General features: G+C 34.4%; 2 protein-coding genes and 1 pseudogene across 2 annotated transcripts; 1 reads left to right on the top strand and 2 right to left on the bottom strand.

Moving 5' to 3' along the window:
* Nucleotides 1–3,360: 3,360 nt before the first annotated feature.
* LOC115699653 (uncharacterized) lies at nt 3,361–5,303 on the bottom strand (annotated as a pseudogene).
* A 116-nt stretch (nt 5,304–5,419) lies between these two features.
* On the top strand, nt 5,420–5,971 carry LOC115723777 (leucine-rich repeat extensin-like protein 3). Its single transcript, XM_030653249.2, has one exon. It carries the CDS (start codon nt 5,420–5,422, stop codon nt 5,969–5,971), a length of 552 nt encoding a protein of 183 aa, XP_030509109.2.
* A 5,268-nt stretch (nt 5,972–11,239) lies between these two features.
* Nucleotides 11,240–12,630, bottom strand: LOC133031238 (uncharacterized). The gene is made up of 3 exons (XM_061104694.1): nt 12,432–12,630; nt 11,839–12,279; nt 11,240–11,706 (listed from the first exon to the last, which is right to left on the bottom strand). The coding sequence occupies exons 1-3, from the start codon at nt 12,628–12,630 to the stop codon at nt 11,240–11,242; spliced, it is 1,107 nt and encodes a 368-aa protein (XP_060960677.1).
* Between the last annotated feature and the right edge of the window lie 1,296 nt (nt 12,631–13,926).

The following is a 13,926-nucleotide window of genomic DNA, read 5'->3' as shown; positions in this document are numbered from 1 at the left end:
CATAGAACTTAGAATTGGACTCTCAGTATATAGAATGCTCTATATGTTCCACCATATAGACACATCATTAGTTATCCATTGTTATAATCCTAATTTGATCAATGATCCTCTATATGAATGATCTACACTGTAAACGGATTAAATTACCGTTACACCCTACAATGTATTTATTCCTTAAAACACTTGACCCCGTATAAATGATATTTCAGCTTATGTGAAATGAGTACTCCACCATTTATGTTCGTTTGGTCAAGCTCGAAGGAGATCATCCTTTGCTTACTATTCGCCAGATAGAAGCTATAGATTCCATGTTTATGATAGCGCTCCCACTCAATTGCACTACCGTGTTCCCAAAATGTACGTATCACCCTGACCTAAAAGTAGGCTTAACTAACAAATCAAAGAACACGAATAGCCTCTCGAGATTGAGCCTAATCATATCAGGATTAAGATCATTTGATCTAGGATCAACTAGGCGATATTGACTTGAATAGATATTACGGTAAGTTTAATAAATCTAAGTCAAAGTTCAATATCGGTCCCTTCCGATGCATACTCCATGCATCCAACCTGAGCTTTACTTTAATCAATGCTCTGGAAAGAACATAGCACTTCTCCAAATGCAAGTAAACTCTGTTGTAGATTATCATATCAGTAAAACCCTATGTCTGATAAATCTAGGAAACTTTATTCACATAGTCATGTTTACTTTCCAATGTGTTGACGGCACAATAAACAGGATCAAGTATGTGAAAAGGGTTTCAGATGAATTTATACATTACGTACATATAATCATGAAATAAATCATGTGAACCATGCAACATTAAATGTTATTTCTGATCTATATTAATAAGTAAATCTGATTATATTGAAATGAGTTTTATTTAGGGCATAAAACCCAATACATATGACCTGCCTCTACCTTACTCACAACACCCAAATCATCAAGCACACTAATAGAAATTAAATTTCTAGAAAGATTAGGCACATACCTCACTGTTGTTAGGGTTCTTACTATCCCATCATACATTTTAAATCTGATAGATCCCGAACCTTTGATCTCACAAGTCTGATTGTTTCCAAGGATTACTTTTCCTCCTTTAGATTCCCTATAATCAAACATATAACTCTTGTCATTAGTCATATGAAAAGTACAACCTGAATCTAAAATCCAATCATCTTTAAAAGATGATGCAGCAATGTATACTTCACCACTATCAACACTTTCATAACCATCACCATAATTAGCTTGGTTATTTTTATGAAAATTAGGTTTAGAGTTAGAATTTTCTCCCTGTCCTTTATATTTATTTGGTTTTCCTTTGTTTAGAAAATAGCAATCTCTCTTGAAATGCCCTGGCTTGCCACAGTTGTAGCATCCCGTAGGATCAGTTGGTTCTTTTGAGTTTGATCTTCCCTTGTTGTGACTCTTTCCTTTGTGGTGATCTCTGCTGTGACTTTTACTCTTGTAGTGTCCATGTTTTCTTTGATTGGGTCTCCCTCTACTGAAATTTACTTCTCCATTAGAAGCTCCATGCTTCTCATTCTTGATCTCCAAGTCTTTTGACTTCAAGGCTGAAATTACTTCTTCTAAAGTAATTTCTGTCCTACCATATTTAATGGCATTCTTCACTTCTTTGTAGGATTCGGGTAATGAGTTTAAGATGATGATGGCTTGGTTCTCATCACTTAAAGCCGCATTTTCACCAGAATTAGCCAATTCAATATGTAACCTTAGAAATTCATCTAGGTTTTCATCAAGAGTCTTGCTAGTGCTCATCTTGAAACCAAAGATCCTTTCTTTAAGAAAGATCTTGTTGATTAAAGATTTCTTTTGAAACTGATCTTCAAGCTTTTTCCATATTTTTGCTGGTGTATCTTCTTTATCAACTAACCTGATAATAGCATCAGACAAATTAAAAATGATTAAACCAGTAGCAGTTTCAAGAAGTTCTTCTTGTGTAGATTTAGAAGTATTTTCTGGCCATTCCATAGGTTCACTAAGAACCCTAAGTAATTTGTTATGAGCAAGAAGAGCTCTAATCTTCTTCCTCCAAATCCTATAGTCCCCCGATCCATCAAACTTGTCAACATCCACTCTAATATTACTCATGTTTAATTGTTATAACAAGATAATAAAAGTAAGAATGTAAACAAGACAAAGTTTAGGTTAGAGTTTTCCTTTTTATCAATTTCTTGATAATTTCAGATTTAGCTTCTTCAATGTTTTGATGATCTTTCTTGTTTCTTGACGTTGTTTCCAGGTGTTGTTGAATCTTCTTGCTTCCCCGAGCTCTGATACCACTGTAGGAAACAACTGGCAGTTCCAAGAATGCCCCCTACACACAACACCAACGTTCAAAAAAGCAAGGGCAATTCTGACTTTTGGTTTTATGCAGATCTCAAGGGAATATTCCCTTTTCAAATCAGATCTGATTTGAACAAAACCCTACAGCCATTTATTTCATATAAAAGCTTTATTTTCTTTGATTGAAAAAACCCTAGCACAATCACATAACACACCCGGCCCTTCACTCCTTTTCTCTCTTTATTCTCTTTCCTTTGAACAGCAAGCAAAACCCAACAACTTCTTCTCCTTCCTTCTTTCTTGCTACAGATCAACAAGCCCAGCCGAACCTCTTCTTCTTCCTTCCTTCTCTCTTTGCTGAAAAACACAGCAACTCAACAATGGCAAGAAAAATGCTGCTGCGTTATTTTTCCTTCTTCTTCCTTTCTCCTTTTCTTCAAGCTACTGCTGTAGCTTTCATGGCAGCCCCTTGTTCCCTTTCAAACCTGCAACACACATACAAAAACACAACCCGAAAACAGTAACAACAAAGATCTAAAAATGATCTTTGTTGGTTACAAGAGATATAAACCGAAACACCACAGAAAAATAAATGAAGAACACAACAAAATTTGATTTCGGAGTTCCCCTTGAAATCAAGAGTACATCTCCGTCAAGCTTCCCTCAAAGACGCTTGATTCTTCACTATCAAAGTCCAAACCGATTACAAGGATGAGAGATTCCTAGCCACAAAGCTCAGTAGGTAATCTCTATTCTTTTCTCTTTATTTCTCTTGGTTTTTCTTACAATATCTCTTACTAACTCTCTCTATTTTTCTCTCTTGTTTCTGAGGTGGGTTACAAAGGAAAAACAAAGGCTGCTGCCTTTTAATCTCTGCTGGCCGAAAATGGATCTGTCCAAAATGAGGAGGTTGAACCTCATATTTATATTGTTTTGTTGTTGCTGGCTGTGTTGTATGAACTGAGAAAATAACTATATTCTGTTGAGATATTTTTCCTTGAATAGCTGAAAGTTGTTAGAGTCTTGAGATATTTATTTGCTTCCTTTTATTGTTAAGAAATAAAAGACCTAAGCCTAGGAAAACAGAACCGACAACTCTATGAGTTATAATGGTCTGTTGAGGCTTTATAAAGAGGTCTAATTTATTTTCCTTGTAACTTTATTTATGGGACAATAGTATAGGAATTTATCCAACACCTAAGATATCAACCCACATTACAAATTACTTTTCAAATAAAACAAACACCTACCAGCAACTTCCAAGGCCGCAAGATGTTGCTTCTTCTTAGGGACCCTCTTTGATGTCAATCTTGATATCAGTGAGGCAAAGCCCCTTAAAGTTCATCTGTGACCTCACCATGTGGGGAGAATCCACAATAACCTGTACAGACACAAAAAATAGTCAGCAAGGATTAACCTCCTCACACACACCTCACAAAAACAAGAGAGATAAGAAAATCAATGTAGGCTAAAAGAATAGTAATTGTCAACCAAAATAAAATTGGTTTAATAATTTTCAATGTTTAACACTAAACATAAGCTATCAAAGCTAAATTAATTTAGTGGAGATTGACCCTTAATACTGATAACAGAATACTACAAAAGCCACTAAAACATCTCAGAATGTACAGATAATACGTTCAATCAGTGGCTAATTCAAATTTATTAAGAAAAAATCATCAGAATACCAACAAAAATAATCTCTTTATCCTTTGGCAGTAAATCACAACGAATAATTAGTATTATACCATAGTGAGTCTATCTAAAGTTAATCAATCTTTTAAATTAAAAGCCAGAAAATACATAACCATACTATTAAATCAAAGCAAACACTTCATCAAATTAAATCCTAAGAGATCATTTCTCTTTATGGGCAATGAAGGCCTAAGATGACTATACAAAACTAAAATCAAAAACAGAAAATACCAGAAAAGAAAGATTAGGAAAAAAATACCTGGTTCTGATCAATGATGTCAATGATAACATTAACAACAAGCTGGCCATAATCCTTTCCGTAGTTGACAAGAGCCACTCTGGAGTACCTTGATTCATATTCTCATTAAAAAGGTAAAATGTAAATATCTACTGACACCTTCGGATTCGACGAAGTACCTTGATTCTGTTCGATTCTCCTGAGAAGATTTCCATTGTACACTTCAGCATTCTCTAGTGTAGTTCCGGCTTCGATTTCATCACCTATCGAAGGTCACCTGGTTTCGGAGATTCTCACTTCGACTCCGGAGTGACCCAATACTTTGATTGCAGTGTAAACCGCGTCGATCTAATGGCGATTTAGTTTGGGAATGGAAATTGAGTATTAGATTTAGGTATTGAGTTAGATCTAATAGGGATTTGGTTTGGGTATCAATTAACTAAAATCGTTAAAGAATGAGTTGTGGTTATTCCCAAACCAAAATTTTCATTGTAGAAGCTTTAATACCAGAGCTCAATCATCGAGCGGCGATTGAAAGCATAAAATTTTTAAGCTCTCTCAATCATAAATTTTATTATATTTTATTGTAATTTATTCCCCAATCGTAAATATTATTATATTTTATTTTAATTTATTGTTTAGATTCTAACGGAAATGTTAAGTCTTCACTTAACTTTTTTAATAAAAAAATAGAATGTTAAAAAAAATCACCACGAATTTTTTATAAATTAAAAATTTTATTATATAGTCACATTTTATATAAATAAATAATATGAAATTATAAATTTATATTTTAATAAAATTTTAAAATTAAGAGAATTAAAGAAAGAAATGAATGATAATTTTAGAGTGATTTTAGAGCTTCATCTCGTATTTCTGCTTTATATATGTTCATCAATATTGATGATATAAATATATACATGCTACCTACGAAAAATTGCACGTGTCCGTCCAACAAAACAATATGCCATGTGAACATAGAAGTGAGTAACTTGCATGACAAACACGTGTAGCTCTCCTCACACGTAGGCACACAATGCACGCTTCGATTATCGTTTTCATGGTTAATGTTGTCGTTTTCCCATTGTGCATAAACAAATGTATATAATCATTATGAATGAAAACAATCGAAAAGAAAATTAATGGCTTGAATTCATTTGAACCCAAACTGCCCAGAAATGTGTTCCATCTCCGCAATCTCCAACGCCGTCCTGAGAAGAAGGCTTCAACTTCGTCCGTACGATATCTTCCCAATCACAAATAAGACTAGTGCTTCGAAAGCTACATTAATTACTTCTTACACTCGATCGCAAAGGTTGATATTATCCGCACCATCTTCGTTTTCCACTCATCCTCACCCACCGGAGATTCCCACGGTGGTGCCGGACCGGGAGCAACCTTCAGTCCCGCTTGAAGTTCCACCGCTTATTACTACGTCACCAGAGGTAGGCCCCGGTGGCGACCTCCCTTCTGAGGTGATCGAGATTCCACCGCCGTACGAACCCAATCCGGAGCCGGAGATAGACTTACCACACCCGAGTTTTCCACCACCTCCGGGTCCGGATATTTTCCCACCGAGACAACCGCCAGGGCCTGAGATTGATCCACCGAGATGGCCGCCGCCGCCGGATGTTCCTCCAGTGAGGCCGCCTGGGCCTGATATTGTGCCTCCGCCTGATCTTCCACCTGATATAAAGCCGCCAACTGGGAGTCCCACTTTTGTCTTTTAAGATAATCACTCCCAGTACCTAGTATGTGTTTGTATATATAAAAAATTAGGCACGTAGTTCCCGTTAATTTTTTTTTTTTTCATATTTAAATTATTATTTTCTTTTAATGTAAACGTAATGTTAATTTTTTTTTTTTATATATGAAACATAGGACTGGACAACACTTCAGTTTTGTTCTTAATCTAATTGTAATAATAATAATAATAATCATAAATTAATGATTGCATATAAATAGTTAATAATATATATTATTCAAAAAATTATTTTTTTTAATAATATTCTTACATCAAATAATAATTAATTAATTATTTCTAACCTCTTTTATTAATTAATTTTTTCTTTCTCTCTTTCATTCAGAATCTAGTACTTTCACAAACACTAAATTTCTTTTCCATTCTCCTTTGTAACCATGTTTATGATTTCTCCAAATCTATTAGGGTTATAGTTTGATTTTTGTTAACATTATTATAAAATGCCTTCCAATACTCTTTTGGCCATGAATTTGAAGGGAGCACGCCGTAATGGCATCCTTTCGATGGTGGCCAAAACGCGATGAGTCAAAATATTTTACTGATGCAGTAGATCTTGTATTTGCAAGGGATAAAAGGATCAAGTTTACGGTATTATAATTATGTCATCGATTGGGATATATATATATATATATTAGGTAGATGTTACGTGCCGAGCCACGTAAATGTTAGTTTTATTTAAGATTTTATTTTATTAAATTATGATAACTAAGGTGGTATGATTATTTGAATCATTTACTGTGTGTCGGCCAGCAGACTGAATGCTTGTTGAGAAGAAATCGATAAAACTCAGTAATTAATACAACTATTATTGCACAAGTTCCAGCTAGTAAAAAGTTACGTGCCTTATGTTAGGTATTTTCTACTTTATTTAAAAGTGATACAATTAATAATTGAAAAAAAAATTAAAAAAAAAATAATTGAAGAAAAAATATTATTAATTATTAAGTGAGATTATAATATAATATATGATACACATATACATTCTAAATCGAGAAACCTTCTTCACGTCTCTTTACTTTTGAATTGTGAATCCAAATGGTTACAAACAATAAGTATCGTACATTATAAACTGGTAACAAAAGTAACAAGAAGTACAGTTACAAACCTTGCCTTTTCTTAAATAAAATAAAATAACTGAAGACCATCCATCTCCTCTGATTTTGATAGAAAACAATCAAAGTAAAATAATTATATCTTAAAGAGTAATCATACAGATTTGAAGGAAGAAATGGCCCAAAAGCCATTTGGATACTATAACTATTATTTACCTTCAAACAATATATTAAATCCTCATTATCATTTAATGATAGTGCCAAGTTTTCTAGAATATAAAGTATATTATTTTCTGCAGAATACATAAATAAAATATGGTTGAGAAGATATATTTTTAGTGCAAAATATAAATCATGCATCAACCAAATTAACAGTAATTACCTCTAGGTCCAACAATATTTAGTTCTTCGTATCTCCTTTCAATGATAGTTCTAATAACCATAAAATACGACAGGTGAAATTTGCTTCCCCTCGCTTGTCCCCGAACCACACTAAACCAAAGAGGAAAATATAAAATAAAATTACATAGATTATAGAAGCGATCACAAGTAAATACTTTGTCAATGGAAGATTGTATTTTGGGTCGTTTCTTGGGTTTATGGGATTGTAATTCTGGAGAAAGAATTACCAAAATCTTTTCAGATTCTTCTGAGGTGGAGGGTGACCTGATCCTGGCAAACAATTCCTGAATAAATGTACTATCATCCTTTAATAAAGAAACAACCTACAAACAAACAAGATTAAAGGTTAAAATAAACAAAACGCGTAGATAAATGAGTGGTGTAATCTTGGCATTTATATGTAAGTAGCAAAATCTTACAACAACATTGTTTGAATGAATTATGGAGTTGAGATTTCCAATTTTCGTCTCATCCAATACACTGGCCAAAATGACATCCTAAAAAAGTAACATTATGTAAGAATGACAAAACCAAACAACCAACTAAAGAACCAAAAGGTTTAGCATAAAAGATCCCAACCTTCAAATACCCAACTCGATATGTCTGGTGTATTTTTGAGAGGACCAATGGATCTTTGATAGGTATAGCCTGAAAAAGCAATGTATAAATGCACCTCTAAGAAGCAAATAACATAAACTCAAAATAACCAGATATCACCCAGTCTTCATTCCTAAATCACTAAACTACAATCTTTCACTCTAAGAAGCAAATAACATAAACTCAAAATACCTAGCATAAAATCGATAAATCTATTTTGATAAGATATAATAGGGCTTTGATCCCTGTAACCTTGTAGCCCAAGTGGTCTTATAGAATTATGAAAAAAAAAAACACTATTGACAGTGTTTAGGTAAAAAATAAAAGATTTCTTTTTCATTGTTAAAACTTTTTATAAAAGATTGGATTCTTACCTTATAAAAAATAAAAATTATAAGACCTTATTAAAGAAGCTATAATTTAAAGCTTTGCGAAAGTTTTATTTGACATTTAACGAATACCCAATTTTCAAGTATACTTTGCAAATACTGCTCCTACAGATGAAAAAGTTTCCTACAACCAATAGTAGTTCCAGCAATATATTGTACATACAAGACTTATATCAACTCCCAAATGAAAAATACATATTAGTTTAACTCTAATTTTCCAACTTCCTATAGCTATAGCAAATCTCACTCCCTCCACAGACTTTTTCCTTTATTTTTTCTTATTGTTCTCTACTACAACAGAAAAACCAAAAGTGAAAGGATCCAAATGAATTGAATCGAATTGAACTGCGGTTGAGGAGTTAGCTTAAAATAAAATCTTACCGAACGAATTTGTTGTAGTTCGACCCGCTCGCCTCGTCCAATCGACTACAAATCGTGCTGACCTTGAACGAATCGGACCAGTCGGATCAATCGTTCTCCATCGTATTGAAGAGCCTCGACTAATTGATTGTTCATCGTGCTAGGCTTGAATGAATCGACCAATGGGACCAATAAATCTTACCAAACGACTTTGTTGTAATTTGACTCACTGACCTCGTCCAATCGACTGCCCATCGTGATGGTCTAGAAGATTCTCAAATGGGTTTAGAATTAAAAATCGGACGAACCGACCAACAATTCAATTTGAAACTCAATCGGACCAATCTACAACCTAGTCATCAAGAACTCCCCATACACTGTACGGTGAAGTTCAAATCGCATGCAATGACGATTGAAACTTACTCTTAAAAAAATGGACTGCTCATCCTGTGTGGTCTTGAAGATTTGAAGGGAGTATTGAAGATTGGGAATTATATTGTTAGTCTTGGAGATTTGAGCGACATATTAAATATTAAGTAATATATTGGTCCGATTATTATTTTCGCAATATTGGTTTGGAAGAGAAAAAAAATTGCAACAGCAATATGAGTTTTGAAAAAAAAAAAGAATCGAAGGATCAAGAATATCGCATAAAATAGTTTTGATTTTGAGTTTGAGGGAGAAGAAAGAGGAATCAACTATGCGTTTTGGATTGAACGACATGAGTTAACGGAGGGGTTAGATTCTGTTAAAATTAACAGAATAAAAATAACAAAACGTTAAACCAAGAATTGTCGTTAGATAGGCACTTTTAATATATAAAGATATATCTATTCTATATAAAGTGTACCTATATAATTGAATTCTTGCGTTTATGAGAAATTCATGGATAACTTTTTTTTAAAATAATTTTCTATTCAAAAATAATATATTTTTTTATTAAGATGTATTTTAATATTAATTTTTAAATAAATTAATATTACTTTTAAATTTTAATCGAGTTTATGAGAAATTTATGGGTAACTTTTTTTAAAATAATTTTCTATTCAAAAATAATAATTTTTTTTATGAAGATGTATTTTAATATTAATTTTTAAATACATTAATATTACTTTTAAATTTTAATCGTATAAACCTAACTGGAAACACAATCTCTGAAAATTCTCAATAAAATAACTAACCCCAAAAGGATGAGCAACCAATCGTGATTATTTAGGATAATCATTTATAATTTCTTTTTCTAAATCTCAAACCCTCAAACCCTATATTGCTATTGAATTATTGCCTCATCTTCTATGCCGTGATTCATGGCCTCTCTACTGCGATTCCTCACTTTTTGTTTATTTGGGTGTAATATTCAGTGTTCTATTAGCGAGTTATCCTTTGTTGCTCAAGTAATTATTTATTTGAGTAAGTCTTCTATTCCCTTGCTATATTGCTTTACTTTTAAACAGCTTTGGGATATGCGAAATATAATGTCATCCGTTAGAGAGTTTGTTGGGCACACCAAAAGTAACAAGATATCCTTTTCAATTTATAATCCTTGAATTTTTTATGATGCTCATTTTGAAAGGCTAGGTGTAATTGTAATGTCGGAGTAGCTAGATTTTTTTCAGAAGATAAAACTCACATCAGCACCGCCATTGCTGGTACCTATTCTAACGAATACTATTCTTCTAAGCTCATATCTAACACACAATCTTATGGGAACAACATAAAATTGGGTTGAACCAAAATGAGATAAACATCTTTAAGTGTATTACCTTTTAATATAATAAAAAATACCTAGCATAAAATTTAGTATACGTGCCTTAACATTTTACTAGTATAAATATATATATATATATAAATAAAAAGGCTTGCTATTAATGATTACGTCGAATTGTTAGATATAGAGGGATTGAAGCACCTGAAAAAAAAAATGATTGGTTGAATGTATATGTAGATAAAACGATAAATATCATTCGTCTGTCGTATGCAGATGTATTAAAAAAATTTACTTACCTTATATATGTGTATCACTCTTTAATGAAGTAGCCACATGAGGGATGGTGCTATTTAAAAGATATACACACATATTCATATGGGAAATTGATTAGATCGTAAACAAGAAATTAATATATACTTTTTTTTTTTTTTTTGAAATGAAATATCAACTTCATTGAGTTAAAAGCATTCTGAATACAAGAGAGCCTTTAAATCAGGTCAGACATTATACTCAAAAATACTACAACCAGGGAAAAATCGAGCATGCCTAGCAACAGCATGAGCAACTTGATTTGTTGATCGTTTAATAAAACGTAACTTAACAGCAATTAGAGACAATAATAAAGCATGACAGTCTTTGGTGATTAAACCAAAAGTGGAGGACATATTATGATCGCTTCTGATAGCCTGAACAGCAAGGAGGCTATCGGTCTCTATTTCAACTTTTTGTCAGTTATTGCTCTTAATCCAACTAAGAGCTTCTTTGATTCCCAACGCTTCCACAACCTCAGCAAAATAGTTACCAGCCTTGTAACATGTTTTAGCTTCAATTAGTTTACCCAAATCATCCCTTGCTACAATTCCAAAACCATAGGAATTTTCATGATGAAAAAACGCAGCATCTATATTAATCTTGATACAATTATTAGCAGGTTTAGTCCAAAGCTCGGCTCTGTCATCACTATTATTGAGGGACAGAGATGATAGAGCAAATTTATCCTGAGCTTTTCGCCAGTGATCAAGAGTAATAGAAGCAGATGCAAGAACATCATTTACAGAAGAATTCCTTTTGTTCCAAACTGTATTATTGCGAGATTTCCATAAAGCCCAACATAACATAGCAACTCTACAAACCTGATCATTGTCACCTGTTTGCTGCAAACTTTCGAACCAGCTGCCAAAAGAAGAAGAAACAGCTGCATTTATAGAAAGGTCGAACGAGCTCCAGCAAGCAGTTGCAAAATGACAATGCACAGTGCATGAATGGCTGTCTCGAGATGGGTTCTACAGACTGGACATTGAACAGAAATGGGCACATGTTTAGTTACAAGATTCACACATGTTGGAAGAGAGTCGGTAATAGCACGCCATAGAAGATTTAGCACTTTTGGTGGGATCTTTAAGTGCCAGAATTTGCGCCAAAAACCAGAATTGTTTTGTGTTGGGACTGTTGGTTTTTCTATTTGCAGCAGATTTGTAGGCGCTTCGAACAGTAAAAATCCCTCTATGATCGGCTTTCCAAGACCAGAAATCAGGTCTAGTAGTGTTGGTCAAAGGGATGTCGAGTATAACATTAGCTTCATGAGTTGGAAACAAATCCAAAATCACCTCAGAATCCCAATCACGGTTGTCAATCTGCATAAGGGAGTTGACTGTGTTGTTTTGCAGGCCAGGATGTGTTGAAGACACACATCTGCTATGGGCATTCGGCAGCCAAGGAGTACCCAAAATACTTGTAGTGGTGCCATCTCCAATGACCCGAGTAGCACCTAGACGAACAACATCTTGTGCCCCCAAATGCTACGCCAAACAAAGCTTGGATTATTACCGAGCTTGGCTGAGAGGAAGTCGGTATGTGGGAAATACTTTGCTTTATAAACTTTGGCAGCAAGAGAGTTGGGATTACACAAGAGGCGCCAACCTTGTTTTGCAAGCATAGCGAGGTTGAAATCATGTAAGTGTCTAAATCCCATCCCACCTTCATCCTTTGAAATTGCAAGGCGATCCCAAGACATCCAAATAATACCGCGACCTTTATTAGAATTTGATTTCCACCAAAAGCTAGCCATAAGCTTTTCTATCTCTTTACATGTACCAAGTGGTAGGAGAAACACGCTCATTCCGTAGGTAGGTAGTGATTGGATAACAGTCTTGAGGAGAATTTCCTTCCCGGCACGAGACAAAAATTTTCCATCCCAACTATTAATACGAGCAATCACTTTATTCTTGATAAAACCGAGCATGGCTTTTTATTTCGGCCAATGATATTGGGGAGCCCAAGATAGAGACTAGCTTCAAGAGCTTCATTCATATTAAGAGTAGAACAAACTTGAGTGCGAGTAGAGCCATCTGTGTTGGGGCTGAAAAAAATGGATGATTTGGAAGCATTCACTTTTTGGCCAGAAGCCTCTTCGAATAGCCGGAGTAAGTTGGAGATGCTAGTAGCCGCACCTACTGTTGCTTGACAAAATAAGAAGCTATCATCGGCAAAAAACATATGCGTGAGGGAGGGAGCACAATGAGCAACACGGCATCCTTGCAGGAGCCTATTTTCTTCAAACTTTTGAATTAGAGCAGATAAACCTTCAGCACAAATAATGAAAAGGTAAGTTGAAAGTGGGTCACCTTGGCAGATACCACGAGGTGGGCATATGGGATCCAACATGTGACCCCCATGAACAACCTTGTAGCGAACTGTTGAAACACAAGTCATAACTAGGTCCATCCATCTACAAGCAAATCCCATACGAAGCATTACCGCTCTTAGAAAATCTCATTCCACCCGATCATAAGCTTTGCTCATATCAAACTTCAATGCCATGAATCATTTTTTCCCGTTCCTCTTACGTTTCAAGTAATGCATGACCTCAAAAGCTACCATCACATTATCTGAAATCCGACGCCCCAGGATGAAAGCACTTTGAGTATCAGAAATAATATCGTCAATGAGATCCCTCATACAGTTTGCAAGCACTTTTGATATGATCTTATAAAGGACATTGCAAAGAGAAATCGGTCTGAGATCAGTCATAGCCACAAAATTTTGCTTTTTGGGAACTAACACTAGGTGGGTATCATTTATACCATCGGGCAAAATTGCAGAGTCAAAGAATGTCTTAACAAGATGAATAACATCTGCCCCGACAACATTCCAGTGATGTTGAAAGAACCCTGGACCCATACCATTAGGCCCGGGAGCCTTATCAGGATACATAGAGAAAACAGCAGATTTGACTTCTTCATCAAGGATCGGTTTCAACATTTCTTCATTATGATTGGCACTGACAGAAGCTTTAATGTTACCAACAATAAGCCGTGAAGATGTGCTTGAAGTTTGAAAAAGCTGTTGGAAATAATCATTTATAGTAGATTCAAGACCATTTCCCCATTTCATCCACCTGCCATTAGCATCCTAA

This window comes from Cannabis sativa, chromosome 9 (genome assembly GCF_029168945.1).
Source record: "Cannabis sativa cultivar Pink pepper isolate KNU-18-1 chromosome 9, ASM2916894v1, whole genome shotgun sequence".
NCBI lineage: Eukaryota > Viridiplantae > Streptophyta > Magnoliopsida > Rosales > Cannabaceae > Cannabis > Cannabis sativa.
This window is presented reverse-complemented; position numbering and strand designations above follow the sequence as displayed.

Coding starts and splice junctions, on each gene's coding strand:
- LOC115723777 (XM_030653249.2), top strand. CDS start 5,420: ATGTGTTCCATCTCCGCAATCTCCAACGCCGTCCTGAGAAGAAGGCTT.
- LOC133031238 (XM_061104694.1), bottom strand. CDS start 12,630: ATGAGCGTGTTTCTCCTACCACTTGGTACATGTAAAGAGATAGAAAAG. Junction 12,280..12,431: donor CGCTATGCTTGCAAAACAAG/GTTGGCGCCTCT, acceptor TTGTTCGTCTAG/GTGCTACTCGGGTCATTGGA. Junction 11,707..11,838: donor TTCCAACATGTGTGAATCTT/GTAACTAAACAT, acceptor CTATAAATGCAG/CTGTTTCTTCTTCTTTTGGC.